Below are 13,107 nucleotides of genomic sequence, written 5' to 3'. Positions count from 1 at the left end.
GTCAGCATTGTATGGTTCGCCACTAGCCCTTTTTTTTTCTGCAGCTTACATAGACTTCAGAGAAGTTTAAATACCAAGTAAGAAAAAATAGTGACCTACGAGACATATTTTGCCCGAGGCGAACCGCGCAATTTTCGCTTTCATCTCCGTCTTCATGCCGCAAGCGATGGGAGAAATAAAAACACGAACATGAAAGAAACGTCAAGTGTCATGAACCGTGCGTCTCCCCCAGACCTCGCGGGATTGCTCTTGGCTTGGCCCATCTGTCGGATCGCGGATGACGGTGTAAACACGTCAGCGTGGCACAGCGTCTCAAGGACAGCGCTTTGTTGTGTGCCACTCAGACGAGCTTTTCACTGCCTGCGGCCGTTGACCGGATCATTATGATGACCACTCCAGGCTACGAGTCAAACCATTTACCCGCCCCGTCACTTTTATACGCGCCGAAGTGCTTATAGCGGTCGCAAGATGCTCCATTAAATCCCCTTCTTTTCCTTTGCCGAGTTGACACCTGGTACTCTCTATTTACAATTTTGGGACTCATTCACATTTTTCTTATATTTTATCCTTTGTCCTGCTCTGAATTTTAACCTATATTGTCTGCTCGGGGAATCGTCACCGGCCAGTGAAACTCTTCAACAAAACGGAAGCCCCGCCTCCTTATCTAATTGATGCATGCATATGTGTGTGTGTGTGTGTGTGTGTGTGTGTGTGTGTGTGTGTGTGTGTGTGTGTGTGTGTGTGTGTGTGTGTGTGTGTGTGTGTGTGTGTGTGTGTGTGTGTGTGTGTGTGTGTGTGTGTGTGTGTGTGTGTGTGTGTGTGTGTGTGTGTGTGTGTGTGTGTGTGTGTGTGTGTGTGTGTGTGTGTGTGTGTGTGTGTGTGTGTGTGTGTGTGTGTGTGTGTGTGTGTGTGTGTGTGTGTGTGTGTGTGTGTGTGTGTGTGCGTGCGTGCGTGCGTGCGTGCGTGCGTGCGTGCGTGCGTGCGTGCGTGCGTGCGTGCGTGCGTGCGTGCGTGCGTGCGTGCGTGCGTGCGTGCGTGCGTGTGTGTGTGTGTGTGTGTGTGTGTGTGTGTGTGTGTGTGTGTGTGTGTGTGTGTGTGTGTGTGTGTGTGTGTGTGTGTGTGTGTGTGTGTGTGTGTGTGTGTGTGTGTGTGTGTGTGTGTGTGTTCATGCTTCGTAATAAATAACTTGTACAACTGCTAGGTAAATCGGTCTGTTTCCAAAAAGGGCTACACCGGACAAAATTATACCTATATCTCTATAACTGCTTCGTACTGCCACAGACTCCAGGTTTTCTTTTTGGATAAATTCGTTAATTCAATATTAGTTGTGGCCATTTTACAACACACCTTCCATTTTAGTTTGCAACTTTTCTCCTTAAATATTTACTGTCTTCATTTCTTCATATTTAACTATCTTGCCGTCTTTAAAATTTGTTAGAGGAGAATTATAGTTGTATTAAGTTCGTTTCTCGTTTCTCTTTCGACCATATTCAGCTTTCATCGGTATACCATAGCTAAAACCAATTTACTTTCTCCATCCCAAAAGCAGTGTCATCGATAAGTAGTCAAAACAGTTCACGTTACGTATGGTCGATTGAACTTAAGTCAATAATTATTTATTATAGATATGCCCTTAGGTCTCCATTCATTCACTGTATGCTTGAGTTTAAAATTTAAATCTGAACCTGGACACCAGTGTTAAGAACTATGCGATACAATCAGCAGCACGACTTAATTTTCTATTGTTTCTCATTTGGCAAGCTTCGCGAGACATCACAGTAACAATCAACAACTTTCTAAAAAGTATAAAACCTTCTCTTTGTTTTCTCCCTATTGCAACTTCTCTAGCGCATAACTGCTTTCAATGCACGATAACAATAACGCCAAATGTTTTATACTTTCATCAGACAGCAATTCGAAAGATGGAAACATAATATATCAAAAGGAAAATCTCGATAACTCTCTTTGTCCGGGATCGATGAACTTATGGAAAGAGAGTTTTTCACGAAACTCTTTCAATGATTATTGACATGGACTGTTGAATGAGGGTATTGATAAACGTGGTTAGGTGAAACAGCATTTCTGAGACCACCCGGCACAGAGCGAATGAAGTTATAATCCGCATCCACAAACCAAAGGGCAGTGCTGACAACGGCCGTCTAGAAGCATTGACTTTTACTTATTTTTTCTTGACAGGAAATGCAACCCCTAAGTGACACCTGGATTGTTACCTTGAACCAAGATATGAATCTTTTTTTTATTCGCTTGTGAATTATCGTAGACAGCTCTTTTTTTTATTCGCTTGTGAATTATCGCAGACAGCTAAATAAGACATAAATGATAAAGACGACTTTACTAAGTCAATTAAGCTAAACAGAAAGTTAGCTTACTAAAACACAAGTTTATAAGAATGGATCTGCTGTATGAATATCAACTTCTAGCGTCATTTAAGAAGGAACTACGCGCTTTGTCTATCTCTCCAAGGTTTCGTGAGCTCTGGAACGTACCCCTTCCTCGTACCAATTATGGTCTACGGGTGTAGCCGTCCGCGTGCACATAATAAAATTGACGTTACATTAGAACAGCTCAACGTATTATCAGATAATGTTTTGAATGCAATATTTAGTTGAGGAATAAGCCCTTTCTTCTTTAGCTGTCCTCACAGGGATTTTCTTGTCTTTCTTCGTTGTGGTTTTCCAAATGAAAAACTAATACACCCACATATGTCTATTGATCTTTTTCAGCTGTTTTTCTTTCTTGATTGTCAACTTCAATGGGAGGCGGGGCCAGTCAAACTGCGTCACACACAGCTTTTTTCCCGCTTTCTTCACCACGTGTCGCCGGTTCAATCTGCTGACATGTAGAGTACAATGAATTGAAATTGAAAGCAAGGATTGAGATTCCATAATGATCAGCCAGTGTCGGCCCAGTGAGAGCTTTCATAGCGGAAACATGAATATACGGAGGGCCTAAATATTCAAGACCGAGTTAGAGAGAAAACTGTGCCAGGAAAAAAATAATAATATACAGCTGTTTACAAACAACTATGCATGCACCAAAAAAATGTAGTATTACTTAGTTCGTGTTTGGCTGACGCGCTCATATGCCAGGTATGACCAGCTTCACGCGGGGGGCGCCGTGTTGATATGGTAAACATAATGTAAGAGCGTGCTACGTGCGCGGGTTTCCAATAAGAAGCCAGCGTAGGGAACCAGGGGCACATTCATGATGCCAGCGTTTCAGAGCAAAAAGCTTTACTATGTCTGCCAAGGTCAAGTTTGGCCAGCGTTTGACCTTGAGCCAGTGGAGCGCAACTGAGATTGGAGGGGCTGTGCGCGGAGGCGGCCGCGCTCGCTTTCTGTTATACGCACACCTGCCACACTTCAGAGCGAAAAGCTCTACTTCTCTATGGAGCGCTCTCCCGGCTGCATCGCTGTGATAGCACGTGACCAGGAGCGGGCATAACAACAGTTGATTGGCAGGCGGTTTCTCCTCCAGTTTCGCCTTATTTGAAATGCACGCCGGGCCGAGTGCATAAAGTTTTCGGCGACGGCGTCAAGCGACAACCGATTGCACAAAGCTGTTCCCACTGTATATCAAAGTTTGCAAGAATTAAACCTCAACTATCGTGTCTGTGCGCGTCACTGATAGGTGCAGTGGCTCAAAGTGCGCCTGTGCTAAGAACGCTTAAAGGCAGAGCATCGTCTGGCTAGCGGCACCTGTTGCGTCGGAGCGTCACCGTGGTGACGGTCGAAGCCGCCAACCCACAAGCATGGGATAATAAGCTTCGTCTACTCGGAACGTTTCTGCTAGCTTCTTACCACGGTGCCGGCCACGGCCACATGAGTGCGTGCACGGCCGCATGAGTGGACATCACTCGTCTGACGTTGGGTAGAACTGCGAATTGACCCCACTATTTCCTTCAGTGTCCACCCTGGAACTATATAATGTTCTTTATATAGAAACAGTAGGACAGCAAACGGTGAATCAGTGTGCTGTGTAATATTTTTCACGCAGTATGAATGGGAGGCGCACGCTCTCTTTGGCGCGTTCTAAAGGCGCGCTACGCCCTTAGAACGCCTCAAGTTCTCTTGCTGATAAACATGTCTCCTCTTTTGCCATGGAAAGAAAAAGAGAGGCATAAAAGATGCTTACTCTTGGTGGTCACTTCAAAAGCTCCGTAAAAAGGGCAAAAGAGGGAGTTCAAGTGTAGATGAAAACGAGCTTTCATAGCAGCAAAAGCTGTCGTGCTAACATTAAAGACTGCAATTGTAAAGACATAGCTTTCGTGCTGTGGTACATTAATCAATGCCTGCGTATGTAGTATAAATAAAGAGTATTTTTTTATTGGTCTTTGCTCGAATTAACTTGAGAAGTGCCAAAAATCTCCAATAAACCTCGGTTTCAAGAACAAACGAAAGGACCATAACCATACGAGTGCACAGGACGGCAGCCTTTCGCTTGCCAACCACTGAACAAGGTTCCTGCCCATAGCCTCTGTTTGGTTATTTAAATTTTTTTTGAACAGGTTCTTTAAGTTTTTACTTCATGCAAATCGATTGCATGGCTCCTGGTGTGATATGTTTATGTTTCTTCTGTAGAAAAAGAAGCGTTTAACAATTAAAAATTCAATTTAAAATTTTTCGTTCCAATCGATAACAAGTCGCGCCGCCTGTACCAAAAGGGCACTGCAGCAGTCGCCGGTTCGAAGTGAACAGGAATGCCTCTGGGATCTGCTCCCGAGAATAACTGTGTCGGTGCAACCAGTTTGCTCGCAAACTGGTTGCTCAGGTTTGAAAAAGCTCTGATTTGAATGCAGTCAGTGCGCTTTTCCTTCGAAAGCGGTAATAGGCCGATATATGTCAATTATAACAGCAAACTAGGCTATCTAAAGTGAAATATTTCGAATAACCAGCGCGAAAAAAAGACTGTGGATGTGTCTTTCATATTTAGGAGAGTTGAGCGGATTGCATCAGCCGTCTCTCCGTACAGTTGTATGGCAAGGAGCCTGCTTTTTTTGCGTGTGTGTGGCTTGGCATTATCGACGGTCGCCCGTTCCTCTAAATTTTGACAGCGAAAGCTCTACTTCACCCATTCCAGATCTCAAAGTCGTCTGGCTCCGAACCCTTGACCTTGAATTCTTACGCTGTGCAGCAAACATTGTTGCTTTAAGCAAGTTCCAACTGAAACACTCTCATCTCATCATCTGAAACTCATTTCACCTGCGGCGCTCCTTCATTTATTCTAGATAAATACACCATAGTCATACGACATTTGGGCGAGTGCGGACGAGGTCCGCGAGCGTAATGTTGGGCGAATCTATCAAACAATGTGATAAAGCGGCTGCGCGACGTAGATCAAGCCGCTCTCACTAAATACAGAGACCGAAGCAGTGTTAGACAAGCTGCTGAGAACATTGAATAACAAGAAGCCAGTCTAGACCATTACCGAGAAGCTGACCAAGCGCGGAAGCAAGACAAGAGCCTCCAGTTTCAGCCGATAATTTACACTCGTGAAACTTGGTTCAAGGCTAACTGAACCTCTGCAATTTTTTCTCCTACGGCTCCCTCGCCGAATGCGCATATATGAAAAATATTATTGTGCTACTTTCCTGCACAAACTATTTTAGTTGTAACAGTGCCGTGTTTTCTCCTTTCCTTTGTCTATCCGTGTTTTCGTACTAGTTAATCCAGTTATGATATAGGCAGACTTCAATTTCTCCCTGGTCTCCTATAGCTTCTATGTACTAGCAAAAAAAAATGTTCGGATGTTTCTCATTTTTTATTGCGCCTCGAATTCAGAATTATTTATTTATCGCTGCTGCTGACCTATTGTTCCCCTAGAACCTGGTTCTGAAATGCCAGGGATTATATTTTTTCAATGCATTACGTTAGCAACGCTTTTCTGATCTTAGATTATATTGTTATGTGGCGGCAAGCGATGACAACAGGAGAACAGAGGACAGAAGATACTCGATGGTCACGAGATGGCGTTTAATGAATCTGTGTGCGGGCCTAGCGCGCGCTCCTGCCCGCGCCACTGCCCTCTTCTTCCTCCTTTGTCCGTAACAATATATATATATATGTAATCCGAAAGGTAAACAAGCTGTTTTCGTTCCAGTAAAATGCTCATGCACAAAGACTGTCGGGAAGGTCATCAAATTCAATTATTTATTAAGGAATATCTTTTTTCTCATCTTCCTATCGATTTTGAAAGAGATGTGTTTTCGCAATCGATTATTTAATTCATACCATTCATCTTGCTATCAAATGTTCAGCAATCATAATATTTCTGGCCTGTTGTCATTATTGTAATGGGCTTTTGTGCACTCAGGCGCTAAATTACTCAATACCACGTTCAATGACCGCATATCTTTTCATAAATACCGGTCATTATATTAAAAATATGTTAGGCTATTATATAAACTCACTATTTATATATTTAACTCACAAATCAGTAAAAAAAAAAGAATCAGTGAAGACCATTATTATACACTCCATGCTGAATGGAGCCAGCAATCTATCACGATTTCTGGGAAATGAGGTCACATATGTGTTCCTTTCTGAATGAAGCGACCTGCAGGGAGAATAAGAATGATCGGATGCCGAAGAACAGGTGCAAGCAACGAAGGAGAGAAAAAAATATATATATTTTTGTATCAGCGACGCTGGAGTATTTTCCAAACCATAATAATAAAGAAGTCGTCCCGCGGAGCATAGTCGTCTACCTTACAAGTGACATTCTATGCAAACAAATACAAGAAGGCAGGACTAAAGTGCATCGCCTGTTAAAACCGTGCACATCGCAATGGCAAAGAAGTCAAGGTTCGGCCAAGGGTCTTTCTTGAGCAGCACTTTGCGTGAACTTCCTAGGTGGTGTTCACTGATCTGCACCCGACCTACTTAAGCGGCTAGTCGCGCCCAACTTCAGAGCGGTCATCGTTCATAAGCCACCTAAAAAAGGAATGGGATTCTGGCTCGGCCCAGGTGAGCAACGGATGAGCGAGAGTTGCGGCCTCCCGTTCAGGTGAGAAATGAGGGATCCTGTAGTAGGCATTCATCATAACATAGCCGCCGTTCTCGGCAGACTGAAAATGTTTCTGAGGCCCTTTCTAGTGACCTAGGTGCGGAGATTCTGTGCTCTGGTGAGAATATACGATGACCCTGTTTGACCTTGCTTAATATTGGAAGAAAGTACCACAGAAAAAGCACCAAAAGCACGAAAACATATATCATTTCCTGCTTCCATCAAAAGACAGGTATTAATGATAGCACTACTGTCTTTAGACGAATTCCCAATATCTAAGATCGTTATTAATTTAAACAGCGCGAACACGAAGACAAAGGACAAGATAAAAGAAAACCACAGTACAAGCGCTGACTCACAACTATGCCTAAGCCCTTTACTCTAAGGCCCAGAAAAAACAAACGTGACGAAAACCAAACAGTCACGTGAAACAATCCCTGGGTTCACCTGCTGCACAAAAAGTCACTCAAAAAAGACAACTCTTTCCTTGAAAGAGCAAGAGAAGTCTTGCTGACACACTTATTGTCCGTTGAAATAAAATATGATTCCACCATCTCTCTCGTCATCTTTTCTTTGTGGCGATACAAAATCCTAACCTTGTCAAACTTAGGAGTGCACTTCTTCTCCTTCTTCATTATTTCACATGAATGGCAATGTGATGCCAGAACCGTTTTGCACTTTCCACTTTCCAGGTTGTTCCGGTGTTCCTGTAGTCTCTGTTTGTTTGTTTTTCATGTTTGTGTTTTCTGGGCCTTGGAGTAAAGGACTTAGGCATAGTTGTGAGTCAGCGCTTGTACTGTGGCTTTCTTTTATCTTGTCCTTTGTATTCGTGTTCGCGCTGTTTAAATTAATAATGAATAAGTACCAACTCGCCCAACAAAGTATCTTGGTCATCTAAGATCGCCCACTGCAAGATGCATAGATATCAGGCCAAATGAAGAAAGCAAACACTATTAACGGACACAATATTCCCGCAATCCCCGTCCTCCAAAACATTAACGGGACTATACACACATCACAACTGTAATCCTATTATGAACATTATCTAATGTACAAGCTCAAGAAAATAAAGATTATGCGAACACTTTAGTTCTGCCTTTAAGGGCATGACGTTCTAACTTTTAGAGTTCCTGTCAGCGATTAGTGCTTATTGTGTTTCCTTGTCCGCTTACTTATAGTCTTTTGTCGATTATTTACCAATGCCTTAATTGGTGCCACTACTCCGTCTCGCATTCTTGCAGCACTAAGATACCAAGTTATCCACCTACCAGTTGTAGGCGTAAAAGCCCCACTTTAACCAGGTCGTAGTGTGTCTACTTGACATCTACGAGCACTGGAAGGTTGGGTCTTATTTCACTTCCCCCTTCAGAAATGAGCCACTCGTGTTCGAAGCTCCTCCCAGCTTTCTGATGTGATGTGATGTGCTGCTTGCTACCGCCTGCCTGCGCCGTACTCGTGGTTTTTCACTCACAACGCCAACGCCGGCGAATGGTGACCGACACCGATGCTGAATTTTCGGTGAGCGGGGCCTTTAACGAAGATGACCAAGGGAGCTTGAAGAAACAGATGACAAAATAATAAAACAATACACCTTAGTCTTAAAGAAGTAACTACTTTCAATATTTTCTTCTCGTCTTGCATCGTCACACCATTTTACATTCTTATTTAACGGGCATTATTTTCTCGCAATCCCATGAGAATTCCCATTATTACGCAATGAAAAAACGTTGCGCGAACATTATTAAGGAGCTTTAGAATAGGATGACCCTATCATGCAGGGGCATAGAAAAACAATCGGGCTCAACTGCGCATGCGCTGAGCGTAAGCTGAAAGGCGGACGTGGGTAGTTGTGGTTAGCATCCCACTATGCGTTCCGAACCAGCTGTAATATGCCTACATGATCAATGATCCAGTGGACATTGTGAATTGCACAAAAACCAGAGTGTGCGTTTCTTTATCCAAAGGTAGCGCTAAACGTATATTCACTACAGAGATTCCACCTGGAAATGCTATATAGCATTTCCGAATGTAGAAATATTTATTGATAACTTGAGAGCTTCTCGCATGTGAAACCTTTCTTTGTTTTTTTGCATCATCTGGTTTCCCTTCCATGAAGCTCGTGTAACTTTGTTGTACCTTTTTTAATTGTATCTTTGCTCACCCCTGCTTGGAGTCAAACGACTCCGCTATATTACTAAAAAAAATAAAAGATATCGCATGCGGTTCTGTATTCATACTTTGGTTGTTTTTCGCGAATACCGCAGTGTGTTTCAACTCTGATTGAAGAAATGCTTGAAGAAAACCTAAGCGTGTGCGTCTAGATCTACGTTCCTGCTGTGTATTTTTTTTTTTTTTTTTTACTGTTACAATTGCAAACAATTCTTTCGAGCCATTGTTACTCGTTACACAAGGTTTTGATGCACATTGTTTTGCACTTCGAGCTACATAAAAAGGGTAGCACGTCTGGATTCAAAACGTAATTACCAAAGAATTAGGAGGAACGTCACTCCATTTAACCACAAGCGCCATGCAATATATAAATCCGATTAAGCGCACACAGACACGCTGGAGAATGCCAAGATAGTTCTGATTTCGAAGGAGCTTTGGAAAGCATTTGGACAGAAGAGTTCGCTTTTCCGGAAATGTTAGAGACAGTTTCGGTTTTCGTGTTCGATGATATTCGTCGCGTGTTGATTTTATGTGAGCGTGGCACAAAAACCTACGCATTCATCGTCAAATGTTATCGCTCTTAGTCATTTAGGAAGTCGCACCCTAAAAATCTGACCTCTACTTTGAATGAACTTACACTTTCCTTATTCGGGTCACCTAGTGCATTTGTCAGTTACTCTGAGCGGCAATGATGTAAGCGTTGCTCCATCAGTCTGCTTCCTCGTACCAGCTATAGACACTGCAAAATTAGGTCGGAACGATTCGGAACTTGACTCCCATTTGAAATGTTTGATCCTAAAAAGGCTTCACATTTTGAATAAGACAGTTTGTGTTGATGGACTTGGGGGAAATGCGCTCTGCTGAGCTCTTCCCACATTTGATAATGGAGCTTTTTACATACACAGCTTTATCAGCTCGTTGGTTCGCTTTATTCACGACGAATGTTCGAATTCGCAGATATTTTAACCGGAGTGCCATTTAGGTCAGCGTTATATACTTCTTGCCCATAAGGGGCTTAAAACGAACGGTCATCGCCGGAGCGAGAAACATGAGCTCCAAATGTCCTAATCATGTCGTTTTATCAAATAAACGATAGGAGCTTATCGCGGGGTGCCATGTTACTTCATTTTCAGCTCTGTGCTTTATCTGCTTTCAACGTACGTGTGCTTTGTCAATGCGAACAAGCGATCAAAGCTTATTCGTGTGTGTTCTGAAACCATTGCGCTGCCGCAATTGAGCTTCCTCGGCTCTGGCACGTGCTTTATAACCTGCTACTATCGTTCACAGCTCTGTTTTACGTTTTCATTTTATTTTATATTCTGATTATTGAAAACATGCGCAACTACTGGGGGTTTCAGCTCAGTTGATGCCATCACCTGCCCATCAAGTTTTGCTAACAGTTTAAATATACACTTCATAAATATCATGTAGGCAATCATATTCAACCAATGTTTGTACTCCCACCCCTTACGTAATACCCCCAATGTGGGGTCTTTAAGGTAATAAAGTGAAGTGAAGTAATTTCCTATCTTTCTATTAGTTAAGGTTTCCTGTAATCATTTATAACTTTACATTGGAGACGGTTGTTTACCACTAAACATGAAGCACGCAAAAGCTTCAGTTATATTTAAAAGTGGCGACAAAAATTATGCTCTCAACTACAGACCAGTATCAGTTCTCCCAGTTTCTTCAAGGACCTTGAACAAGTCATCCTGTCTGGGCTTGAACCCTTTTCTTGTTTTTCTTTTGTTTGTTTGTTTGTTTGTTTGTTTGTTTGTTTGTTTGTTTGTTTGTTTGTTTGTTTGTTTGTTTGTTTGTTTGTTTGTTTGTTTGTTTGTTTGTTTTTTCGTTTTTTTGTTTTTCAAAGCACAGACTTCCCTCAGAATATTAGCATAGGCTCAGAAAACGATACACTACTTAGTCCGTCCTTCTGGTGCAAAAGAAATTAATACTAAAAATATAGAGGACAACGAACAGATGCTAGAGATATTTAGACTGATAGTAGAGCTTTTGACTTTCTTAGTCATACTGTTCTCGTTAATACGCTGCGCCATTATGGCATTAAGGGTGCACCTCACTCGCTCTCAAAATCATATCTAGCAAGGCACACATACAGTCCGCAGTAATCTATTGCAATCTGTCCTCATCTAAAGAAATACTATGCGGCATTCCTCGTGGTGGCGTTTGGGACCATCTATGAGAACGACTTTGTGTATATTGACAAGCGTGCCAAATGAGTTTTGTACGCTGATAATACCAGCTTGATTTTCAGATCAGATAACAGTTCCCACTTGTTGCATATCGCAGTGACACCCTTTGCAAATTGGCCAATTGGTCGAGCAAAAACAGCTTAAGGATCGTTCAAAAGCTGTACTGTTTCTTCCCAAAAACAAACCGTAAGCTTGGTTGGCGGGTTGTGCATGGGCAGCTTTCCAGTCGATATTGTATAAAAGCACAAGTTTTTAGGGGTGGTACTGTGTCGCACTGTATGAGTTGGGATGCACATAATGAGCTGATAGTAAAAACACTTTCATCTGCTGTTTGCTTACAACATCGACCTCGATATGTTTTTCCAGCCAACATTAAACTTCAAATCTGTCACTCCCTCTTTTCACTTGATGATGATCGTTTTGCTCAGACGAAGACAAGTCCACTAATCGAAACGTTGGCTCAACCTGCGAACTGAGGCTTCTCCCCCTCTACCCTTGTTCAGTGCTCTTTCATACTCCCTCTTTTGGTCACACATAAGCTACTGCACATCAGTTTGGACCACGACTGCTAAAACAAATGTAACAGTATTACATAGGCTCAAAGAAAGAAAACTGTTCACTGCATTTGTAATGTTCCATACTGCCACCATACTGATGAACTGTTCGCCCATTTCAAATTACTGTACAACAAATTTACAATTAGGGACTATTGTATCTGCTGCCCTTTTCAAGCATATGTTACCCTGAAACAGTAGTGTATTCGAATGTTATATATTATCGCTTTGTTCACTACCCACTGTTTTCTTTCAGGAATGCGAGTGATGTCCTTCAAGCTACTCCGCCGTGGATCTAATTAACTCTGAAGTCACTGGAGCCACCTAAAACTTCGTCTACAGCTTGGCTTGACGTGACATTGAACAATCTTAGAGTTCTTTGTTTACTTGTCGCTACATGCGCGAACAATTATTAATTCCCCACTACAGCAGACAGCCTTAATAGTGCCTTGGATGCCTATGCTTGTAACTTGTCCAGGACGTTGGATCTTTTGCTCTCCATCTAACACAGAAGGAAAAAAGCTGTGCTGCGCACACGACGGCCTTCAGACCTGTTTTGCTAACTAACGACATGGTTACGTGACCACAGGACCACAAGACGCCTAACGATCTTCGCCAGCCTTAATGGCTATGTATACGCACTCCTACACTTCTTGGTGATCTCGCGCACTTAAGGGACATGCTGTCATTACATGCTCTGTGAGCGTCATTTACCGCCCTCCTGCTGATTGCCACTACTGAACTTTTACCTTTCTCTGTCGCTTCCTGCACTGCGGAATACAAAGATGGCACTTTATTTTGGGTAAGCTTCCGCCCTTTCCTTCGTTTGATCCCACCATCTTGATCTGCGCAATAAACTAAGAAAGGCAAACACCAATGTGGAGAAAATTATAGGCCTTCTGCTTGTAGCAGGCAGGCGAGATCGTAATGTCGCCTCTTGCTCGCTATAGTTCCGTGATCCGCAGCGGAAGCTGCCGCTGTGGCTGTCTGGATCACAAGACAGATGCATACTAGTGAAGCCACTCTTTGTTCTTTCTTCACACTTTGTGCACTTGCCGGGCCTTACAGAACTTCATAAATGCTGACGCGTCCACTGTTCACCAAGAGTGAAGAAAGCACGCATGGAAGCCCGCTTATAACCGGGTCTG

The 13,107-nt window shown here is 42.8% G+C and overlaps 1 protein-coding gene across 1 annotated transcript in view; it reads left to right on the top strand.

Moving 5' to 3' along the window:
- LOC146182226 (putative defense protein 2) overlaps positions 1 to 12,861 on the top strand; it is a 73,878-nt gene extending 61,017 nt beyond the window's left edge. Inside the window, exon 5 of the mRNA XM_084577283.1 lies at positions 12,216 to 12,861. Within this exon, the coding sequence (XP_084433409.1) occupies positions 12,216 to 12,258 (43 nt within the window). The 3' untranslated portion in view covers positions 12,259 to 12,861. The remainder of the gene's footprint in view (positions 1 to 12,215) is intronic.
- Positions 12,862 to 13,107: the final 246 nt, after the last annotated feature.

The sequence above is a fragment of the Amblyomma maculatum genome, chromosome 8 (assembly GCF_055883805.1).
Source record: "Amblyomma maculatum isolate TAMU_Amacu chromosome 8, ASM5588380v1, whole genome shotgun sequence".
Taxonomy (NCBI): Eukaryota; Metazoa; Arthropoda; class Arachnida; order Ixodida; family Ixodidae; genus Amblyomma; species Amblyomma maculatum.
Note: the sequence above shows the minus strand (reverse complement) of the source record. Positions and strands in the feature narration are given on the sequence as shown.